This window comes from Lissotriton vulgaris, chromosome 2_1, assembly GCF_964263255.1.
Source record: "Lissotriton vulgaris chromosome 2_1, aLisVul1.2, whole genome shotgun sequence".
Taxonomy (NCBI): domain Eukaryota; kingdom Metazoa; phylum Chordata; class Amphibia; order Caudata; family Salamandridae; genus Lissotriton; species Lissotriton vulgaris.
In genome coordinates, this window is record NC_141687.1 from 1810201344 (window position 1) to 1810225474 (window position 24131).

Genomic DNA, 24131 nt, shown 5'->3' on the forward strand with positions numbered 1-24131 from the left:
TGTCCCCTATTCCCTTACTCTGTCCGGTCACTGTCCTTTGCTCCTGCAGCAAACCTATGTTCCCTGTCCTGTATCCCCAACCTGGAGAAAAACAAGTGTTGCGTATTGTCTTCTATAATGTCACTGTCGGCCACATCCCACACATGAGCTTTCCCCTGCTGTCACAGTTATCCCTGTTGGTTTCTTACTTCATCCACCCTCCTTACGTTGTACCTGCATAGGGAATGGCTTTTGCTAATAGGATATTCTGACCCGGAAAATGAGGCCTTTAGCAGGGTCCTGCCAAGTTTATCTCCAGCGTAGGAAAAAACGAGCAAAGTGAGGAGATTGTATTTGCCTTCATAGAGGTACTGGTGATAAAAATGTAAACCCTGCATATACCTAATATCTTTAGCTCAGTGTTGGTAATGGAACAATCAATGAACAGTTCACAAATACTTATTACTTAAGGTTTCTTTGGAGATCTCAATAACGGGTAAAGACAAATGATTGAGATTTATTGGAGTGAAGGCGAATTATTGTGTTGTAATCGGTTCAACCTGTGGACCTGGAAAGAGATTTTACAAGGTCCAGAAAGGGTCAGGCAGAACAGTGGTAAAGATACCCAGACGATGGCACACTTCCTCTACATAAGTATCCTCCATGAATAATTTGTTGCATGAAGAGTCATATTTAAAATAGACATACTGTTAGAGAGTGGTTCTGACACTATGGGCTGCCCGGATTTTTCGCTTTTTGAGCACCTAATTGTTGAGCTTTTACTGTGGGGGGGCCTCATATTCTGGGACTCACCCACAGTGAACTCAAAATGAAGCAGACTGCATGGAGGTTTTACTGGTGTCCCTCTGGCTTGACTAGGCCACTGCGCAGCAGCTGGAGTATGGGGTACCGTGCTGGTTACATGCAGACACAGGTGTACATGTGTGTGCACACGTGTAGGGGCTGCGCAGGGGAGATTCCTAGAGTGCGCAGTCCAGGATCAGCTACAGAGTGAATGGCATGGCCGACTTATGCAGAATTGGGTGGTGACATGGAATAGGCTTTATACACTGGAAAGGAACATGCCAGGGACAGTCAGTGTGTCTTACTGTGTTTTACTTCATTATTTCCCAATGGGGATGTGGGGCCCATGGCTAAAATAACTTCCACAAAGCCTACAGATTCCAGACACGCACTAATGTACAGTATAGCAGATGTGAAAATGAGTATTCTGTTAAGTCCAAAGTCATATTTGTACTGCTTTTGGGTCGTCCAGAAATGCCATATTTCTCTTAGTCCCTAGCTGGGGTCTGGCCATGACAGGTTAGATTAATGACATTTCCTCCCAGAGCGAAGATCTTCCCTCCAAGGAGAAAAGATAGGTGGAGCTAAAAGCCAATCCATCAACTGCTGTCGCTGGGTGCCAGGCACCAGGTTGCCTCATGTGAAGGTAGTGAGAGGGGAAGGAGTTGGGTTTCAGAGGCCATGTGGCCAGAGACACTGGACGATGCCATGTATGAACAACCCAGAGGCTGGACAAGGAGGAGGGAGCAGGGGCAGGGAAGTGATGTGTCGCTGTTTGATAGGTCACACAGAGACTTCCTGCCAGCCCCCTACTCAACTTTTAAAAGGTACTTGTAACTCTCTGGGTTTGGTGTCTGCGGAGGCGAAAGGTGCTGGAGCCTGGGGCAATGGGCAGTTGGAAGGAGGACACCCCTGACTGCCCCCCAGGCCTTTAACCGCGCCAGGTAAAGAGCCCAGGACCGGTGCGCAGAAGAAGCCTCTGCGCATGGAAAAGAGAGGCGCAGGAAGCCAGTAAAGACTGCTCCCTGCAGAATGCACCCTCTTGGAGACCCGGAGGGTAAAGGAGAGTGCTCCCAGTGGCTGGGGGACGCCACCAGGAGCGAGAAGATGCGAAAATGGGGCAAATCGGACTCCAGGGGGCTGAGTTATGCCCCAGAGAAGGTAGGCGACCTTTGACCCCGCCTTGGACCGACGACGAAGCGTGTGGGGCTCCGCCGCCGGTCACAATCATGCCCCCGGGGTGGGTCAGGTCCCGGGGGCTGCCCCCGCAAAGAAGTAAAGCCGGGGTGAGCCGTCGAGCACCCCGTGAAGATGCCCCCGCGGGGTGCCGGGAGCCCACCCTGGCCCCTGCCAAAACCTGCGCTGGGGAGCGCCGTCGCGCTCCCCATGAAGCGGTGCAGGAAGAGGGGCCCGGGAGCCCAACTCCGGGCCCCGTGTGAGGAGGCAGGGGTGGGAAGCGCCGTCGCGCCCCCTGCCAAGAAGAGGAGAGGAGGGGCCCGGGACCCCATCCCCGGGCCCCGAGGCGCCTGGGTGAGGGGGAGCGCCATCGCGCCCCCCGCCCGAACGAGTCTGGGGGCCCGGGACCCCCTCTCTGGGCCCTGATGTAAGGAGGAAGGAGGAGGGAGGCCAGCGGGAGCCGCGCTGGTCTCCGTGTCTGCCGCCGGAGCGGGCAGACGAGACCAGAAGGGTAAGCACGGAAGAATGCTGGCCGCGTGGGGAGCCGGCGGGGGCAGCTGGGGGTGGGCTCCCCAGGTTGCCCTCCAACAAAGGAGGTCCCGGGGCCCCCTGGAAAGACAGTCGGTGGTGCGAGGGGCCCGGGTGGGACCGGGCCCCAGAAAAGAAGAGGAGCGGCCGGGGTGGGCTCCCTGAGCCGTAGGTGCATCCCTGTGGGTCCGGGTGGGACCGTGCCCCCCACCGAGGGCGGGAAAAGCGGTGAAGCACCAGCGGGCTCTCCCCGGAGCAGCGGGGACCGGCCTGCAAGGGCTAACAGCATGTTCTTTGCCTGTGGGGGCCCCAGGAGGACAGGGTCCCCACCACACGAGTGTAAAGGTGCCAGGGGAGCTGCAGGAGCTACACAGTCTCCCCCAGAGTAAAGATGACAAGTCACCCTAGGTGTCCTGGGGATTTGAAAAGAATAACCCCTCCAGGGCTCAACCTGCCTTAACACCTTCTGGGCTGGAACTTCTGTTCTTCAGCTGAGGGTGTTTTGATAATTGCATCGAGAAGTAAAGGACTGAGTGGGGGATGTCTGGAGAAGGGCCTCCCCTGGTGGTGAAAAGTGTAATTGCATCGAAATGCATGTATTGATGGTTATTTCTTTTCAAGAGACTGATGTTCTAGCTGAAGTATTGGTTTAAGGTGATGTCATTAGCAAAGTGGATTTAAGGGGCTAGACATTCCTGCTAGGGTGTCTGACTGGAGATACTTAGACCTGTGATTGTATCTGTGATGCCTTTAGGGGCTGTAATTGCAATGCATTCTAATGATATCCAAATGTGTTGAGTACTGTCATTCTAAAGTGTGCGTAAACATGTATTCTTGCTGCTGCGCTTAGGTGAAGACCCCAGACTGTTAGCCCTGAAGATGAAGAGGTGCATACTGTATGGTCAGTAGGGAATGCTCAGTCAGGGTCATGTGTCACCAAGGCAGGTGTAGCCTGTTTAATGCTTGTTGAGGTTATGGGGGGGGGGGGGTCGCCGCTGGGGTGGTGCCAGTGCGCAGGGCCCTCGCTCCAGGTTAAGACCAATTCACTGCATTGGGGCAAGATGATGTGCATACGTGGGAGTGGTGGTACTAGACAGCTTATGTATATTTGTAAATTGGTGTATAGTATTTTGTGGTGTGTGTGTTTAATAAATGTACTCTTACTTTTATAAAGCAAAGTACAGACTGGACAATCGATTATTGAGTGTTATTTTTGCACACCTGCAAATGGCGATTACTAGCCCACACCACCCCGCTTGAGTAAGCCTCAGACTGCTCTGCAACGCTACCCTCTGAGAGTCAGGTGCTGCCCTAGGGTGTTTGGTTCCCAGTGAAGGACAAATGTGTCATGTTATTTGTGCAGGCCTCACAGATGCTGCCTCGTTTTCCAACACATACTACACGCCACATCCATCTGGACAGCAGCAAAGCATAGTAAACACCTTTTTTATTTGTTGTGTGCCAAAGAGAGGAATAATATTACCCTCAAAAGGAACAGTCTATCACCCCTAACTAAAATCACCAGAGTAGGTACAGCTCTGTGATGATGGTCAGATTCTGGAAAGAGCTCCATCTGAAGTAGAGACTGGATCCTCACACCTTCACCTTCAGGATTAAATGTAATATTATCTCTTTACCATATTGGCTGGAATTGACTTCAGATGAATGTTGACCTAACAAGTCAAGCACTTAGAAAGCAGATTCTGATTTTAGCGCAAAACAAATATTTTAGCATTACAAAACAGTATAAGATGCATCCATATTTAAAAAAGATTGTCTATGTCCTAATTCATGCAAAAACATGTCAAAATTGTGCTGTAGAAGAGTTCATACCTGGCTCCTACCAGGGACAGGAAGGGCCTTTTATCCTTTGCATTCGCTTCAGTGGTTTTCACTCCGTTGTCAATGATCATACCAGCCTGGAAAAAAATAAAGACTTGTCAGGGTCAACAGTTTGATCAAAGTTCTCCAATCCTTTAGTCAGGTACATCTAACTGAAGAAAAGGAAGAAAGAAGCAATCTTAGGCTTCTGAGAAATATTTAATGGAATCAATTTGTACCAATGACGCTTTATTGTAATGTCTCATAATAGGTCTAGCCAAGATTCCTGGAACTTGCAAATCACCCATGCTTACGCCCATGGTACGCCTTCCCAGGGCAGAGTAACTCATCGTAGCAATTTGCACTGCGTTGCATTACTCCAGATTTTTGGGGTCACTCACAGCCATGCAAAGAGGCCTTGCGCCGCTTCAAAAATCTGTCATTAGGCTTGCGCCGCTCTTGCACTACGTTGCATGATGCAAGAGGGACACAAACAACCTCATACATAGACACCTTTGTGTTTTAGTCTCATGCTTTAATATTTTATGTCCTTGTACCATATTCTGTAAGAGGTGGAATGCCTCTGTCTCTATCTACAGAATTTGGTGCACTGATAAAGTGCCATGATGAACATAATGTTTGTATATTGTGTTTAGCCATGGCCTTGTTTTACGTATTTTAACTCCAGTCATTCAGTGTTGTAACACAAAATGATGGAGCCCACCTGAAGAATGTGATGAGAGCCCCCAAGTCTCTCATGTCTCACAGATATTCATTGGTCTTGGGCTGAAAGGGGACTCTTTGAATGGTTGGGGTCACCCTCCACCCCACTGGTGTCTGATGCAGTTATTCTCCAGTTATTAAAGTTGTACCTGGTTCTTTAAGATTTCTACAAATAGTTACTGACAAAGCTTGCCTGTGGGACCATTACTCTGCTCTATTCCTGCTGCTCCTATCATGAGTGCAACTAACAATATAGTCCTCACCGCATCAGCAGACTGGACAGATTTAACATGCTGTGGATATTTACCTTGTGTAACATTAACCATAAGTGCATCAAAAGGCTTAAACAGCACTTAGGTTACAAAGCACGAGGGTAATGTGTTGGTTACAAAACTAAAGAATGCAGTTCACAGATGGTTGTGAAGTAAAGACAAGAGTGAAGGTGGAAGATCCAAACTATTTACAAAGAGCATGGGGTGGAAGGTGCGCAGGGAGTTGTGGAAGTATTTGTAGAAGAGGAAGGTTCAAGTGTGGGGCTCAGCCTCAGATTGACTGGCAGTCCATTGCTGATGATGGTGGCCAAGCAGTAGGAGCTTTATTTTCCTGGTGTTCTTTCCTTGTCTTGTGATCCATTGTCTGTACTTCATGTTGTGCAATTGTGGATAGAGGGACAGAGAGAGGAAGAGTTTGGGATGTATTTAATGTGTGTTGACAAAAAGGGAAGTAAATAATTTAATAGTTTTTGAGGGATACTCATCCAAATGGAAAGGGGGTTTGTTAATGCTCATACTCTTCTAGTCTGGAATAGATAGCCTTGTATCCTTTGATGATCTACAAAAACGGAAAGAGTTCTATGTTGCTTTTATTTAACATCATTTTATGTTCTTCTTTTTTATTGTCTCGACGTAGCTCCAAAACATACATGGAGCCATGGCAAGTAGCGGTGGAAGTTTTCTCCAGACTCTAACTATACTTCACTTTTCAAAGTTGAGTATACCCATGCCATTTCGTTCATCACTGCAAACCGTGGTGTGCATCAAGCCCCTACTGATCATCTATATAACTGGGGTTCCTAAAGAGATAGCTATACCAGTGCGACCTTCCTTTTGTTCACCTATATGTTCAGTGAAATTGAAGTGGTCAATGAGTGATTAAGAGTATCTTATAGTAGGTCTCTGGTTAGCAGTGCCTGTGGAGGAGAAAGGGAGCAGAGGAGGTTTTTTTTGAGAGGACCACGTATTCACTAAGGTTCTAGGGTTGGGAAAGTGATTGAGGAAAACCTATGTAAAGATGCAAACTCATAATCATATCACTGTGGTTTGTACCTATGTACAAAGTCTCATTCCAGTGCGGTCCCTTATCGGTCCTCCACCATGTGGACTGGATAAGTTTAGCTTCTACCTATATGGTTGTCAGGTTATGTATTGTTAACAGCGCATCAGCATCTTGCAGTAGTAAACACTGAAAAGAGACTGTAGAGGTCACTTTGTGTTCAATGGCTACTAAGACGGAACGGTTTTGTGTATTGGAGCATTGAGGAATGCAATTCTTAATGATTTCTGGATCTGGCTCTGATGGGCAAAACTACCCTTTAGCCTGCTCGCTCAGAGTCAAATGCGTCCACATGAAGAAGGAATGATGAACACGGTTACCATTTTGTTATTATTTTGAGTGTGATCTTGAGTAAGTACTTAATGTACTCTCTAAATGGTTTATCTCATGTAGTCGAGAGTGGGGAACATTTCACTGGGCTCCCAACCGATTTGATCTCCACTAATCCATGTAAATGTGTGTATGTATTTGAATGTTTGATGTGTGATATTTGTATAGTGCAGCGGTCTCCAACCTTTTCTGTAAGGAGAGCAACTTCTTATCAGTGTAAATCGTTGTGAGCTACTGAAGACCAAGTAACTTGAGCATTGTTAGCAAACACCGCTTTCGCCCAGCTTCATTAACTTTAAAACCTATTGTCCATGGAGCCCGATACCATGGTTTGAAAACAGGACTGTGACTAGGGGTACTATGATAGGACTACCATGTGTGTCAATGAGTGCATGGTCTGTGGGGAAGCATGAACATGTGTGTGAATGAATAGGATATATGTGTATGCGTGACTCAGAGCCTGTGTTGTATGTGCTTGGGCACAGGACATACCTTTCACCATAAGTGGCACTGTTACATGTACAACACAGACATACAACCATACAACCAAGTGCAGAAACATATTTTGCAAAAATGTTCATAATAAGCAACATTGTTGTGCACTTGATGGAACATGTGTCTGCACTTTAAATTTCTCCCCTTTATAATTTATTTTGTATTTTTCAGTTATAAAAATAGGGCAGCCTGTCTACCAGCCCCGGGATCCAAATGCCTGCTGCATGTAGATGTGATACTTTGAAATGGAAGAAAGTTCATCTGAAGATTAAGAATTAACTTTCTATTCATATGCATTACATAAAACTGATCATTTTAATTTTCTCTCATATTAAAATGTCTTCTCAAAAAGCAGGCCTTTTACTCCCAGTGGCCTGTAGACATGGTGCTATAGTTATAACAGGAAAATGCAGTCATTTGTTTAAGTGTGAGGAATTTAAAGTGAAGAAACAAGCTTCATAAAACAATAGAACTTAATTGGCCTAATTTAAAGTAGAGAAAAACATTTTTGACAATGTTTAATACAGAGTTTTCTTCATGTTAAATTTCTCCCATTTAAAATATAATTATAGCATTTTTCAGTTATAAATATGGCACTGTATCTACTAGCCACTGTGAGCAAGATGCCTGCTATTTGTAAATGAGACACTTTGAAAAGAGAGAAAATTAAAATGTAGAGTAAATTTGAACATACAGTTAACCTTTCATTTTAATGTTCTCCCATTTAAAAGCATTCAGAAATATAATTTTATTCTCATGCTCCCATATTGAGTTGATAAGGATTGTTATTTAAGAGTTAAATACCTCAGTGCTTCTGTTCTGAACCTCTGGGACTCACATGGGTCATAAATCTTCGTGGAGCACTGCTCATTATGGGGCTCTGCTATCTGCAGCCTGATAATAATGTAAAATAAACATAGCCCTTCCTTAACTTTAAAAGGAAAAAGCAACACAGTGAGTGATTGAAATGGAACCTGGATTCTGGAGTAGAGGTAAACTATGTACCTATTAAAATGTTATCATCAAATGCTCAAAGGTCTAAATGTAATATCCAGTCATTGTTTAATTTGTCTATTCACCATAGAGTTGTGAATTCTCTAGAGTTTTATTGTATACATTTGTGAAAGCTAACCAAATGATATTGAGTCACATATATTGACAAGGAATTATACATTTTCTATTAGTTCTTGACAATACACTAGTGCTCAATATGATTGTCATTGTTGCCATCATTATTCGTGGACTTTAAAAAAAAAAAATCTGCTGTACTTGTTGAGTGGGATTTGATAATCAACTGTGTCAGTGACACCCGAGAATTCAAGAGGGCCAGGAGCCTGGAGTCCCCTTCACCAGCAATCTTCATAGGGTCTTAGGCAATCCAAACTGCAGTGAGACAGCATCCTGATTGCTATGCGTGAAGGGGACTATGGCAGTCAATGCCATCTAGAAGAGGAAGTCCTTTATGTCTTTTTGGTCAACAGGAGCCATTCTCAAAATAATTTTCTTCTCCAGAGTACTATAGCTTGGGGAACAGGAACTGCATTATGAGAGTGTTTTTTTCTGCACAAGCAGTGGGCACAGAAGGGTGTAGGTTAGCCAATAGGGATCCTCTGGATGCTTTATGCCTTGGAACAGCCTACGGTGCCATCAGCATTGGGTGCCAGGTGACCGAAAGAAGCAGTAAACACTGGCCCTCTGGCAGTAAGGTGGAAACATGCCTCTTTGTTTAGTTTGGAAAAATACTCGTACCACCATGGCTGTGTTGTTCCTTTGTTGATCTCAATATTCCTGTGCACTGCTATAGTCCTCTACAACCATTGGTGCTAAAAACTTTGCTTGAGTGTGTGAGTTTGGTAACCTTGCACCAGCACAGGCTTCTCCAATGAGTGGCTTGTGAGCTGCTAGTAGCTCTCCAGCTTTCTGACTGTAGCTCTCCTGTGTACATTCCAGCCTTCTAAATTTGAACTTTTTGCTTGTTTAAATTAACTTATGTATGTCAAAAATGTATATTCCAAGGTGAAAATGTGTAAATTATCAGAACTCATGAGCTGATGTTTGGAGATAAATGTCTGAATTTCCAAAATATATTTAAGGGTGATTTTTGAGAGATAAATCATGTGCAGAGATTGATGTCTTTCGTGCTGGGGCACTGGAGCTTATTACCTATATAGAAGGCATTCCTAATTGACAAATCACTGAGGTGATCACTGCTGGCAACCTTTGACATGATGGTTACTAATGTGATTTTGTCTGATGTGGTCACAATTACAACACTATTAATTATTAGTAGCTCACAATAATTTTCGTATAACATAAGTAGCTGTTATTACACAAAAGGCTGGAGACCCCTGCTGTAGCTACTTTCTTAATCAACATATATTGTGAATACTTGCTAATGCATGTCATTGTTATATTTCATCTAAGATAAACAGTGAGCTTAATTCTAAATATTATAACATTATGTATATTTGAGAGTGTGAATATTCGATTTTATTTTTATTAATTCAGAAATAAGAGTGGATTTATTCACATCGTTCTTCTGATTTCTGGATTCATACTAAATAAATACTGGTTTAGGAAAAGAGGTCCCTCACTGAGGGCCAGATTCACAAAGGGGTTTTGTACTCGTGGCGGAGGCCCGGCAATCATAGGGGAGTCTCCGCACTCGTGGTGGAATCTCCGCAATGAGAATTCTCATTGTGGAGATTCGGCCACAAGTGTGGAGACTTCCCCACGACTGTGGGGCCTCTGCCACCAGTGCAAAGGCCCTTTGTGAATCAGGTCCTGAGTATCTGTGTCTAATTCTGGAAGTGTGGGCATCACAGACGGATTGTTGGGGCTACCACAAGTCTTTCTCACCATGCTTCTTGAGATATGTTTTCTCATGTTTTTAGAGATTATGTTTGCGTCTGTCTTTTCTATGAAGTCTAGTGTCTTTGTGTCTTACTTGATGTCATCTAGTCTGCTTGTTTGTTGCAACCATGTCTTCGTTTTCCATTATGCACAGAATTCTCACCCTGTTGTTGGAATGGGCTCTATTGTTCTGGAATCTCCCCAGTGGCATGTGCTCAGAGTGACCCGGAGAATACATTCCTTCAGATGGTCCTGTAGGTACATGGTGAAAAATGAACCAAAACCCTGTTTCCTGTAAAAGAAAAACACAAAACACACAGTAAGGTGAAGCACTCTAAAAGGACAAGTTGGAAAATGAATATTTTTCTAGTATCATTGAGTGGTTTATGGAAAGGGCAATTAAACCAAAACACTTATGTTGCTAGTTGGTGCATGAAACACTGCATATTATGTGTTGTCTATGAGTGATTTTTGAGGTTATCTTCAGTCAGTGGAGGGAGGTTTACTTCACATAGAAGGCTTCGATGTTAGGTCTTTGTTACATGTATCTGTTGCAGGAGGCCTGCCTCATTAAAAACAAAGGGCCCGATTTATGTTAACGGTAAGCATACTCCATCACAACGGCGACAGACTATGCTTATTACTAACATATTGGTAAGCCCGCCTTAAATATTTGGTTTAATCACAGCGAAGACTACTCCGTCTCCGCTGTGATTAAGTCCCTCTGACTGCCAAGTGAAGTAAAGGCCATCGTGAGGCAGACCTTGAATTCCACCCATCTAGGTTAGATGTGCAGAATTATGGGTCACATTTCTATGCTCGTCGCTGCCAGGAAAACCCTGGCAGGAAGGGGCAGTGAAAACTGCTAAATGCTACCCTCGCCATAGAAGAGGATTCTCATGGTGAGAGGAGCATATTAGTTGTCATTTTCAAAAAGACAATTCTGCCACAGAAGTTTATTTTTGAAAATAAAAAAGAAAACAGTTTAGTGCAGGGCTCCGAGTTTAGTGCAGGGCTCCGTCGTGTTGACGAAGCCCTGCACCTAACAGCAAAAAGCACTGACAGGAACTGCCATGAAGGTGGTTCCCGGCAATGCTTTAGGAAATGACTACCTGCTTGACAGTTGTATCTAAATCTGTTGGATGATACCTCTGTCAGTGCAACAGAGTAATTTATTCCATCACCCTGACGGAGAAACGGGCTATCCATCAGATTATAGATCTGACCAAAAGTATGGAAGTACAGCATTTGTTAGAGAAATGTTAGACTCTTGACTTTGGGATATGCGTTGAAAACAGTACCGTCCTGTTCATAAGAAGACACAACCTGTACTAGATATATGTTGGGTGCTTAAGTCAGAAGTAAGTTAGTGACGTGTTCTCTGATGCACTTTGCACAAGTTGCATATGTTACCCTGCTGTGTGCAGGCAGTATTCTGGGAATTGATCTGCCTTAGAAATGTATGCTGTGCTCAAATGTACCTGGTGTGCTCCTGTTTTGTGTGTTCTTGCGAGATGTGAAGTATTTTGACGGGGGCTGAGTCAATGACATTTAGTGTGCTTAGAGAGAGAGTCTGTACTAGTGATATGCTCTATGGTCAAATGGTGTCTGTGCTAGTGATATGTACTGTGATCAGATGGTGTCTGTGCTAGTGACATGCTCTGTGATTAGATGGTGTCTGTACTAGAGATATGCTCTACGATCAGATTGTGTCTGTGCTATTGATATGCTCTGTGCTTCAGTGAAACCTTTACTATTGATATAGGGTGTTTTCCAGTGTGGTCTGTACTAGTTTATGCAGTGCCCTTAGCTGGAGTCTGTCCATGGAGAAGTGCTGTGCTCCGATGGGAACTATTCTTGTGATATGTGTTCGGCTAATATAGAGAATGGTGTCCTCAGTTTGTTTTTGTGATATGCAGTGTATTTAGATGGAGCCATTTATAGTGGTGTGTAGAGTGCTTGGACAGAGTCTGTACTAGTGGTTTATGTTGTGTCTAAATGTATTAAATAATCATGGTAAATTGAGTGCTCATCGAGTCTGTACTAGTGTTAGGATTTATATGGAGTCAATCCTAGTGTTCTCTGGAGAGCTCAGATAAAGCCTGAAGTGGCGATATGCAGTGTGCCTTGACAGAGTCATGCTAGTAGTATGTAGGGCACTCGCTTAGAATCTGTACTAGTGATGTATGTAGTCTTTTTTGATAGTGTATACTAGTAGTATTTAGATTGCTCGGACAGAAGGTATTTTAGTTATATGTAGTATGTTTGTGTCTAGATAAAGTGTCTACCAGTGGTGTGTGGAGTGCTTACATATAATTTGTCATAATGATATAAGTAGTGTGTCTCACTAGACACACTGGTGGTTTGTAGAACACTTACATAAGACCTAGTAATAATGTCAGTACCTGGATAGAGTCTATGCTAGTGGTACGTAGAAGGCTCACACAGAGTGTGCCCGGGTGATATTTGTAGTGTGCCTCAGTAGAGTCAATACTACTGGTATGTAGAGTGCCGACACTGAGTGTGTTCTAGTGAAATATGCAGTATGCCTAGACAGTCTACACCAGTGCTACATAGCACACTCACATAGAGCGTGTCCTAGTGATATATTCAGTGTGTCTCAATTGAGTCTTTACTACTGGTATGTAAAGTGCTCACCCAGATTGTGTCCTAGTGATATATGCAGTGTGTGTAGACATAAGGCATACTAGTGGTATGTAAAACATGCACATAGAGTGTATACTAGAGATATATGCACTGTATCTAGATAGAATCTATACTAGTAGTATGTAGAGCATTCAAATAGAGTGCTAGTGATATATGGAGTTTGTCTCGATAGAGTCTTTACTGCTGTTATGCAAAGTGCTCACCTAGATTGTGTCCTAGTGATATATGCAGTGTGTGTAGACATAAGCCATACTAGTAGTTTGAAGAACGTTCCCATTGAGTGTGTCCTAGTGATATATGCAGTGTGTCTAGATAGAGTCTATACTAGTAGTATGTAGAGCGCTCAAATAGAGTGTGTACTAGTGATATATGCAGTTTGTCTCCATGGAGTCTTCAACAGCGATACTCACTGTGCTCAGCTGTCATCTGCACTAGTCATGCCGTGAGTGCTTAGCTGGGCTCTACACTAGTCATACAATGAGTGCTCAGATGAATTTTCGTATCTATCATGGTACAGCTGCCAGGAAACGTTTAGTGCTGCTATATTTCTATACCGTCCTGTCTGTACTTTAACTTTAAAACTAATAATTTACAATTTCCCATGATCCAGGCGGGGGTTTGTTATTTAACGTACAGCTGCCAGGATAAGCATTTTATGATAATACATTTTTCCTGTCTGTACGATTTTAACTTCTGTACCTTTTGGTCATCTCTATATTTTCAATTATGATCCAATGTTTAAACGATTGTCAGTATGTGTCTTATTCCTATATGAAATATTTCGGATTCCACTGTATAAATTTTGTATTTTACAATAACCTTTTTTAATGTAATGAATTGATTTTATGTTTCGCTTGTATGATTTGTTTACAAATCGAATAAAAGCTTTGAAATTGAATTGAATTGAGTGCTCAGATGGAGTCTGTACTAGTCATACAGTGTGTGCCCAGCTGGGTTCCGTATTAGCCATATAGCAAGTGCTCAAAAGGAGGTTGGTTACACAAGTCATACACTGAGTGATCTGCTGGAGTTTTCACTAGTCATGCAGTGTAAACTCGGCTGGAGTCAATACAAGTCATTCAGTGAGTGCTCACTTTGAGTCTGACTAGTCATACAGTGAATGCCCAGCTGCAGTCTGCACTAGGCATACAGCGAGTGCTCAGTGGTGGTCTGCAAAAGGCATACAGTGTGTGCACAGATGGAGCCACTCCACTGGGGTCTGCGCTAGTCATGCAGTGAGTGCTCAGATGGAGTCTGCACTAGTGATAGAGTGTGTGCTAAGATTGAGTCTGCACTATTTATATGGTGTGTGTAAAGATGTAGTCTGCACTAGTGCTACAGTGAGTCCTCCGATGCAGTCAACACTAGTCATATAGTCATGCTCACTGGAGTCTGCACTAGTCATACAGTGAGTGAGTACTCAGAAAGGATCAGCACTTGTCATACAGTGTGTTCTCAGCTACATTCTCCACTAGTCATACAAAATACAATAGTACTCAGCTGAAGTCTGCACTAGTCATATAGTATACAGTGAGTGCTCTGAAAGGGTCTGCACTAGTCATAGAGTGTGTGTTCGGATAGCGTCTATACTAGTCATACAGTTGGGCTCAGCTGGAGTCTGCAGTAGCCATACTGTGAGGTTCAGCTGAAGTCTACACTAGTCGTACAGTCCTACAGTGAGTGTTCAGCTGGAGTCTGCAACGTTCCATGCAGTTAGTGCTCAGATGTAGTCTACATTTGTCATGCAGCTAGTGCTCAGATGGAGTTTGCACTAGTCCTACAGTGAGTGCTCAGCTGGAGTCTGCATGTTCCATGCAGTTAGTGCTCAGATGCAGTCTACATTTGTCATGCAGTTAGGGCTTAGATGGAGTTTGCACTAGTCCTACAGTGAGTGTTCAGCTGGAGTCTGCAACGTTCCATGCAGTTAGTGCTCAGATGCAGTCTACATTTGTCATGCAGTTAGGGCTTAGATGGAGTTTGCACTAGTCCTACAGTGAGTGTTCAGCTGGAGTCTGCATGTTCCATGTAGTTAGTGCTCAGATGCAGTCTACATTTGTCATGCAGCTAGTGCTCAGATGGAGTTTGCACTAGTCCTACAGTGAGTGCTCAGCTGGAGTCTGCATGTTCCATGCAGTTAGTGCTCAGTTGCAGTCTACATTTGTCATGCAGTTAGTGCTCAGATGGAGTCTGCACTAGTCCTACAGTGTCTGCTCAGATGGAGTTTGTTCTTAACATGCAGTTGGGGCTCAGATGGTGTCAGCACTTGAAGTGCAGTTAGTGCTTAGCTGGAGTCTACACTAGTCCTACAGTTAGTGCTCAGCTAGTTTCTGCACTTGCCATAGGGTTAGTGCTCAGATGGAGTCTGCACTAGTCGTACAATTAGTGCTCAACTGGTTTCTGCACTTACCATGCGGTTAGTTCCCAGATGGAGTCTGCACTAGTCCTACAGTGAGTGCTCAGGTGGAGTATGCACTGGTGCTATGATGAGTGCTCAGATGGAGTCTGTACTTGTCTTACAGTTAGTGCTCAGATGGACTCTGCACTAGTCACACAGGGTGTGCTCAGACGTAGCCTGCACTGGTGACACATGGTAGCCTATGTACATTGAACTGGCAGAGCGCGGGTTACCTGAAAAACTGCTAACACCGTGCTCCATCAGTTAAAAAACACAGGGATGCGCTGTATTTACAATGATACGGCGCACTCCTGCGGTTTCCCTAGCGCTGGAACTAAATTTAGCTTCCTAGAACCAACGCAGGCCCCCTTGCACCAGAGTACAAGAGTGTCTGCGTTGGGGGAATGATTGTTTATGTGCAGGAATGAAGACCTTCCTGCAGATAAACAATCCAGAATGGCGATTTGTAACTCCTAATGGTGCTGCATTTTGCAACACACATAGAAGTTGCAAATCTAACTTTTTTATTTATTGTTTATGTGCCGTAAGGGACACCTTCCTGAACATAAACAATCATTCATGGCGATTTGCTGTTTCTATGTGTGCTGCACTGTGCAGCACACATAGAAACAGCAAAAAAGAGGAGAAATTAATCATTTCTCCTGTTTTTACCATGTTTAGACCAGGTTTTTTCAGGTCTTTCATTTTGACACTGCCACATATTTACCCCACCCTTGTAGATAAGGGGCAGCATCAAAATCAATAGGTGTTGCAGCGGAACGCCTACCACAACCCCCATTGCACGCCCCTTTCACTCTAAGTGTAGTGTGGAATAGAGCCTTATTTGCCAGATGGGTTAACACCACCTTGTAAATAAGATGATGGACTTTACGCCACCAGAACGTCTTAAAAAGTGACGTTCTGGTGGCATTAATTCTTTATACATATGCTCCATGATGTGATGATATGGAGTCTGCAGAAGTGATATTTTCTGTAAGAGTGGAAGTTCTGGTCTGTGCCCTGGCTACTTTCCGATAAGCAGAAAGGTGACCAGTGACCTGGTCAACGTGCGGTCCTAAGACTAGTTAGCAGCGTCTTCCGTGCCACGCGCGCGGCCACTGGCGGATCTGGTTTCTCTTACCTCTGATCCTGCTGCGGCACAGTTCACCAGGCTGTTATTAGGATTCGCCATCCAGAAGGTGGAGACAGCACTGCAAAGATCCAGCAGAAGAGGGGGTGAAATGATGCCAGGGATGAGAACAGAGCGCTAAACCTGGCACATCTGCAACTGAGAACAAGTGCCAGGCACACCGAGATCCAACGTTCATACTTCCAGAGACTCTACAGATGACAACATGTTCTTTCATACAAAGCACATCATAACTTCTTTACCAGGACACGGGCAGCTGCAGCTTGTTTTTACACACATTCGGTAATTGAAAAAGCTAGAAGCAGAAAGCAAGCAGTGAAAAATATCCTGCCAACCATGCCACGTTTTCTACAATCCAGGAGGGAATTCTGCTGCGGTTAAAGCAGCCCGCTGTGCTCTTTGGAAGAGGCTGGCTCCAGTGCTTCGCGCCTGATTTACAGTCATTTTTTTTCTTATTGGTTTTGGCATTTATGAACGCACGATCACCTAAGTTTCTTGGTGCTGAATACTGTTAAAGTGAATGTTTTAGGAAAGGCATCAAACAATAACGGAATATAACCAGGGATTAAAGATTAAAAAGATATGTTATCAGCGACTTTCTGAATTGAAATAAAGATGACTGACTGCAAATAAGAAGGAGAGAATTCGAAAGTGTTGCTGCTGCAGTCGAGAAAGGTTTGCCACTGAAGCTGAAACCCTTTCCCTAGGTGTTTGAATTAAAAACGTATTCTGCGATTATAAAGGTCTGGCGAGTTTATAACAAGTGCATTTTTAGCAATAAATTCATGTTTCTTGCTTGCAAAGGCTAGATTTGTGGACAACAGTGAATGCTTTAAAAGTAGTTGTTTTCTAAACTTGGAGCCAGTGTAATTCTGAAAGTGTAGGAGAAACGGAAGTATGCTTCATCGGCACGCACGGATGTCGGAGGGGCAATCAATTTCTTGCAAATGTCTGAAAAATATGTCAGTCCCATAATCTATTCTCGATTTCATCAGTGCAATGGCCACAAGAGTCCTCAAGTCATTTTCAATGAGGGACATTAATTTTTTTTAGAGATTTCAAATGAAAAAACATGTCTTGGGCACATTTAAGACGCGGGGATGAAGACCCAGATTTGAACCAGTATAAATACCAAGATTCCATACAGAGGAGGCTACAGCAGTCAAGGCTCTAAGGGAAACTGGCCAGTACAAATCATTTAAGTGGCGTTTTAGAGATGGTAAAAGTACCTAAATTCTGATGGGATTCAGTTGAAAAAAATGATTGACATCTACCAAAGCATCACCATCAAACGTTTGGGTAACAGTGATTCAAACTTAGGGCTAGATTTCGAATAAGAAACAAGTCAAAAAATGACCCGAGTATCCTCAGCATACATACAGAATTTCACTTTCATCTGATGGAATATGTAGCTAATGGATGCATATAGCTGTTGAAGAGCAATGATGGTAGAACTGAACCCGTATGCACACCTCAATAATAGTTCTGGGTTCTGAGAAGAAAGGAGTGACAGTTTTCTGAGAGTTAGACAGAAAGTCTTTTAGCTAAGATAGAGCTGTGTCCTTGATGCAACTTTCCCGGAGTCTGGTGATTAAGATACTGTTGTCAACGGTGTCAAAAGCTGACTAGAGGTCCAAGAGCGCTAGGGTACCTGGATTCTCTCCGACCTTTAATATCAGTAGGCCATCTAAGTGAGAGACTACCACCATTTAATGCTCATTCATGGGTGGAAATGTGCCTGTCGAGGATAAATAATATTGTTGGATTTCTCTTTTAGATTACAAAAATATTAGAGCAAAGTGATGGGCCCGTAGTGCTTAGGGTCCATCGGATCCAATAAGGGTCTTTGTAGTAAGGTTTGCCCACTCCTTCCTTCCAAGCCAGTTGTTCCGAACCAGTCTTTGTAGAGCAGTTGAAATTTTAAACACACTTTTTGGCTAGAATAACCATACATTCTTCCAGATATTCAAGGTTGGGGTGGCCTGGAGAGCAATCTGGCAGTGCCATAAGGGACAGTCTGACAGGTCAATGTTTTGGGCTGTTTGTGGAGCTGTTTTATGATCTCGGGGTGAGTTCCCTGATATTAACTCAAATATTGAATGCAGCAAGCACAAATAAATGCAGTCTCCCGTACCCTGAAAAAAATCGATACTGCTTGCCTTTACAAGTCTAAAACTGCATCAAGTTGCAACTGTAGGCCACGCTTTTAGCTATCTGATTCGCTAATGTGGGTCATTTTTATTTTGGTGCCTGAACCAATTTGCTGTCCCAGTGCGATCATGCATATATTTAGCATGACAAAGATCAAGTGGGGACCCTGATGCAATTTCAATGAGGTGCAATCTAGCAATGAGGAATATTGTTTTTAGGTTGCCTCAACCAATCCTTGGGGGGCAAACTGAGACTATTAAGGGTGGTTTATGGATTAATTCTATATGTATGTGTTCTCGTACAGAGGCACATTTATACATAAAGAACTATGACAGTTTATTCCAAAATTCAGCAGAGGATGGCATATCATTGCGAAGAGATGTGAGGTTTTGCACTTTCTTCGCAATAGTAAAAAGTTTCTTAGATAGATTAGGACCATTTACTAGTCTACACAAAAAGCAAGCTTTTTTATTTCTTTACATTTAAGGTAGTATTCTTTCACTTTTAGATATATATCTTAAATAGCCTCTATGCCCTTGGAATTTTGTCTCTGCTCCAGTTAGAATTTCACTAGTTCTGAGGAGAACCATAGGTTGTCCTTTCTTCTAATGGGATTAGATTTTTGATGAAGAGACAAAGTTTTCGTTTAAATCAAGGGTGGGATTTTGTCTCTGAGTTAGCTTGAGAGTGAAAATCGCATTGAAGGGAGATTTCATGCCTAATACCTTTAACTGAAAATGTTCCCTATGAATGTTGCTTGATTACTACCTTCTTGAGAGTATTTTTGCATAAACATAGGAAAGTGCAGAGCACAAGGAATGGCAAAATTACCTATTCAGATCAAGGAGATGAATTTTGAATTATGAGATCCTCCAGGGTAGCAAATATGGGCACTAGAAGATGTCCAGTCGAATGATTTAGTTCCCTGGTTGAAAGTATGCTTTAAAATATCAGGGTTTTGTTTAAAATATAAATTGTGACCAGTAGGAGTTTTCAGCCCTAGGTTAACATCTCAAGTAAAATCATATTGTCACTTTGCAGGATGAAAATACTAATTTCTTCACAGAAAGCTCCAATGTTGTAGGTAGGGAGTGAGAGGAAAGCCAGGAAAGATAAGATTGACCTGGTTACAATTAAAGCCTAATGTTAAGAACAAATTATCACAATTTGAATGGTCATTGACTCACACTACATTAACTGCAATTGATCTCAATATTTGACTCCTACTCCATCACCACTTTGGCCCACACTGCTCACTTGAAGGATTTTACAGCTATGTGGAACCAATTAGTTCCATAACTGGGGTACTGTGGGGAGTAAATCATGATTTATTTAAGAACAAGAGTTGTAAAGGGCACTGATTGAAAAGAGTAAATACTTCAGCTTGTTGAGTCAATAAGATACAAAGCAAAACTGTCAACTTGATTCGAGTGTTCATGATTAATGGGACTTCAAAGTGAAAATCCACCTGACTAGGAAAAGTTAGATCTCCAAGTTAGATCCAGCTATTGGTTGATTGCAGTCCTGAGTATCAATTAACTCTGGAGCTTATTTAATGTACTTAGATCTAGCTCATTGTATTCATGCAATACACCATGTAGCAGATGCTGGAATAGACCATTTTTTATTTTCCTGGGTTCATGAGTCACCAAACAGAGTGGCAAACCACGGGCTGGGTTTAGATGCAGATGCATGCACGCAGGCTTGCTTTAGGCATGCCTTCAGTGTGTCTTAAGCACATGCGGTTACTGCGCAGCGAACTCACTTTTATGGGGCCCATTGACATACTTTAAAAAAGTGTCTAGACTGGCTGGGAGTTTAAGTTTGAAGCAATCCTAGGGAGCCAGCAAAATGTGAGACGTTAAGAAGAGTTAAGTGCTGGTTATGGTTAAAATCCCATCCAACCTGGCAGGAGTCCACACCTAAAACCCAATCCTGCATAACACCATCCTATGAATATATTTTAAAACAAGAGTAAAAAAAGCACATTCATTTAAAATAGGGCAACAAACAATCAATCAAATCTTTGACCATCAACAATCAAATTAAATCGGTGCAGCCAATACATGAAAAGGTGTCTAAACCGTTACATTAACTTCTGCCAGAAGTTGTAATCGTGAGACAAGGTGCGCCTAGGGGGTCCACTGCCTGTAACCCTCAGCACAAATGAAGCACAGACTCAGCGATAGTGCTCTTTGTAACAACTTTCCGGTGTTTTATGAGGTACCAGTCCATCACTTAGCGGTACAAACTGATACTTTGGACGGTGGTGATTAAGAGATTTATCCTCACAAGCAGAACTATACTTATGTTAAGTGAGATCTGATAACACTGCTTGACAGCCTATGCAGCTTACATGGCAGAGAGTTCAATAGGACTAACTTGTTAACAGCCACGTCACCCTTTGGGGATGACTGTCGCACTGCCGCAAGCATGGCTGTTGGATGGCCACATTTCTCCCAGGGTTGTCAGGTACAGAGCTGTTAGCTATCATTACTCAATACAAAAACAAAAACACGAAAGAGCAGATCAGGTCTGAGGTGTGTCGCTAAAGCAAGAGAAAGTGAACCATTGAGGTGCATGCGTGAGCGAATGCTGACAGAGTCATAAGCTAGGACAAATCCCATCAGCCCACCAATTTGCTGGAGTTAACGTCATGTGGGAGTTGCTGATCAAACACAACCCAACCGACCATGTATTGATGGTGCGGGAGTGAATGTCAGTAATCTTAGCCATATTGTCGGATAGAGCGGGGCCTCATACTCCCGAGCGGTTGCCGGGTGAGGTGAGGTCGTCACCCACACAAAGCTGGGAAGAAGACATTCTTCATTCCCTCCAGTGGGCATCAAATTGTGATAGACTCCTGGTAGATATGTAATTTTTTCAAGTACAAATATTGGTTTTGTCACCTCACACGTCACTTCTAGTTGCAGTAGTTTTTCACGTCTAAGGTCCTGAAGAAAGCCGGGGCAATGTCCTAATGGCTGAAACATGTCGACCGTTCTGCATAGCGCCTATGGGTAGTCTTACTACCCGGCATTTTTTACTCTAGACACATAGACTTTTTCTCTGAATGTTTCTTGGTATCTATGTAGTCTATTTTATTTTCACTCTTCACACGAACACTGCACTTTCATCTTTCTTCTTAGCACAGACAATATGGCTAAGATTACTGACATTCACTCCCGCACCGTCAATACATGGTCGGTTGGGTTGTGTTTGATCAGCAACTCCCACATGACGTTAACTCCATCAAATTGGTGGGCTGATGGGATTTGTCCTAGCTTATGACTCTGTCAGCATTCGCTCACGCATGCACCTCAATGGTTCACTTTCTCTTGCTTTAGCGACACACCTCAGACCTGATCTGCTCTTTCGTGTTTTTGTATTGACTTTAGGGGTATGAGCAGACAGGTCATTAAATATTCCCCCTTGACCCTCCACATTCAGTTTTATGTGAGTTTGTGTTTGTAGCTATCATTACTCCTCAAATATTGCAATAAATTACAAAGAAACAGTGATGGTCCTCCAATTGCCTACGTCAGGTCTCTAATACAGAACATGAAGATTTTTTAAGTCAATATGATGGTGAAATATGAGTCTGTTATCAAGTTCTTGGTGGCCAGAAGGGTAATAAGATGGCCAGGGGGGCCCAGTTCTCACTATCTTATAACAATATCCGTGGTTTTATGATAGCAAAACATTTCAGTGAAAGTTATTTTAGTTCATGGAAAATCCACACAAGGCTGACACAACCTTCTCTTGCATACATTGTAGAAAAAAAGCTGACAATGAATAAGACCTCTAGCTACTGTACCCTGTACCCCCAATTCACAAAAAGTAGTCAGTAAGTACTCTAGAAGGTTTACTCCTCCTAGATGTTAGTGTACATTTCAACTACTATGGAGTTCACAAAGAATTTTCAGGTCGTGTAAATCAGCAGAAGGACTAGTTTATCACCTGTAACTCCTGTTCTATTGTAGGGTAATTTCCATTATAGTCTTAAGCACTGAATAGTCCGCCCCTGAGCGTAGACCCCAGAGCACTTTTTCACAATATATCTTCTTAAGTGTAGATGTTTGCCTTCTTTAGGAAGGCCTGCAGAGTCACTTAAAAAAGAAAATACTATGCAGCCTATAGGACTAGGCTATAATGGCACAATTCTTCATTTTATACTATGAAAAAGGGCCAGGAAAATTCTATATCTGTATAATGTCAAGCTGTTTTAATACAGTGGTGTTGGAAAACGAGGCAGCATCTTTGAGGCCTGCACAAATATCATGACACATTTGTCCTTCACTGGTAACCAAACACCCTGGGGCAGCACCTGACTCTCAGAGGGTAGCGTTGCAGAGCAGTCTGAGGCTTACTCAAGGGAGGTGGTGTGGGCTAGTAATCACCATTTGCAGGTGCGCAAAAATAACACTCAATAATTGATTGTCCAGTCTGTACTTTGCTTTATAAAAGTAAGAGTACATTTATTAAACACACACACTACTCAGTACTATACACCAATTTAACAAACATACATAAGCTGATGGAATGACTTTGTGACATTGCAGAACATCTCCACAGTTCACAGAGCGGGTCCACTCCTATGGGCAAAAACGGGGCCCGTAGTCGGGCTGATTCCCGTGTCTGAAGGGATGCGGGCTCTTCCAGAACAGTAGGTTCCGGGTGAGGACCCACTCTGTGAACTGGCTTTGAAACATTGTATACTGCAGGCTAGACACTAGATTATATTGTCACTACTCTAAGATTTCCATATATCGGCGTATCTACCTTATTTTACTTTCACAATAAAGACAAACAGTGCTAACTCTTGAACATTACACCTGTGCTAGTTGTTTCTTGTGATACCTGATCTTCTGGTCAAGGGCCCAGCTGGGTTGGAATTATCACTGGCTAGGCGACCCCAACAGACTGATAACGTTTTTGGAAAGCCCTGAAGAGTCGCGACAAATTGTGTTCCATTGCGACGAAACACGTGTCGGCTGGCTTCTCAAGCTTTAAACAAAGACATTTCAAGTCAACACTGTTTCTTTTTTATCTCCTTTTTCCTCCAGCAATTGAGACTGTTATTATTTAGCAACTTATTACGCACACGTTTTGCTCTACTTTTTCGAGTGCAGGGGACTGTTGCAAAGTCATCCTGTGCCCTGGGCACCCCCAACGTTTTGCTGAATGGAACTGGTGGTAACTGACTGACCCTGGGCTCTGTTTAACCAGGGCCAGGGCCAAGCTAAAAGGAACACATTAGAACACAGTTAAGACACCCAACATACACTAGGGTACACTATAGTATGGTGGGGTACCCCGTAGTTGGCATGACCTACCACCTAAGCCCCTAGTATGTAATAGGGCAGGGGATTGAAATTACCTAGAAGTCTCCAGTATCCTGGGGCATGGCAAGTAGAGGCCAGCAGATTCTCAGCACCAGCATGTGTGCAGTGCTGAAGCCTGAGGTCAGTTTAAAAGCTGCACTGGTGGCCAGGACAGCTTTTAAACCTTAAATTGTGCCCAAACTCGACTTTGGGGGTAGGGGACCTTAGAAATTAAAATCCTACCATGTTTTTGCATATTAGGGACCCCCAGGGTCACCCCTAGGTATCCCAGGGGTGGGGGGTCAGTTATCTAAAAGGAGCGCCCTTATAAAATGAGGTTTTAGAAGCCTGGGTAAAATGAAATTTTACATTTCAATATCCCACATTGTCTTAAAGAGGTGCT

At 43.3% G+C, this 24131-nt stretch overlaps 1 protein-coding gene across 1 annotated transcript in view; it reads right to left on the reverse strand.

Annotated features, from left to right (window-relative positions):
- CEMIP (cell migration inducing hyaluronidase 1) overlaps positions 1–24131 on the reverse strand; it is an 857787-nt gene that overhangs the window by 143986 nt on the left and 689670 nt on the right. Inside the window, exons 15-17 of the mRNA XM_086957874.1 lie at positions 16245–16314; positions 10205–10333; positions 4321–4406 (exon numbers count right to left, since the gene is read on the reverse strand). Coding sequence (XP_086814000.1) covers positions 4321–4406; positions 10205–10333; positions 16245–16314 — 285 coding nt within the window. The remainder of the gene's footprint in view (positions 1–4320; positions 4407–10204; positions 10334–16244; positions 16315–24131) is intronic.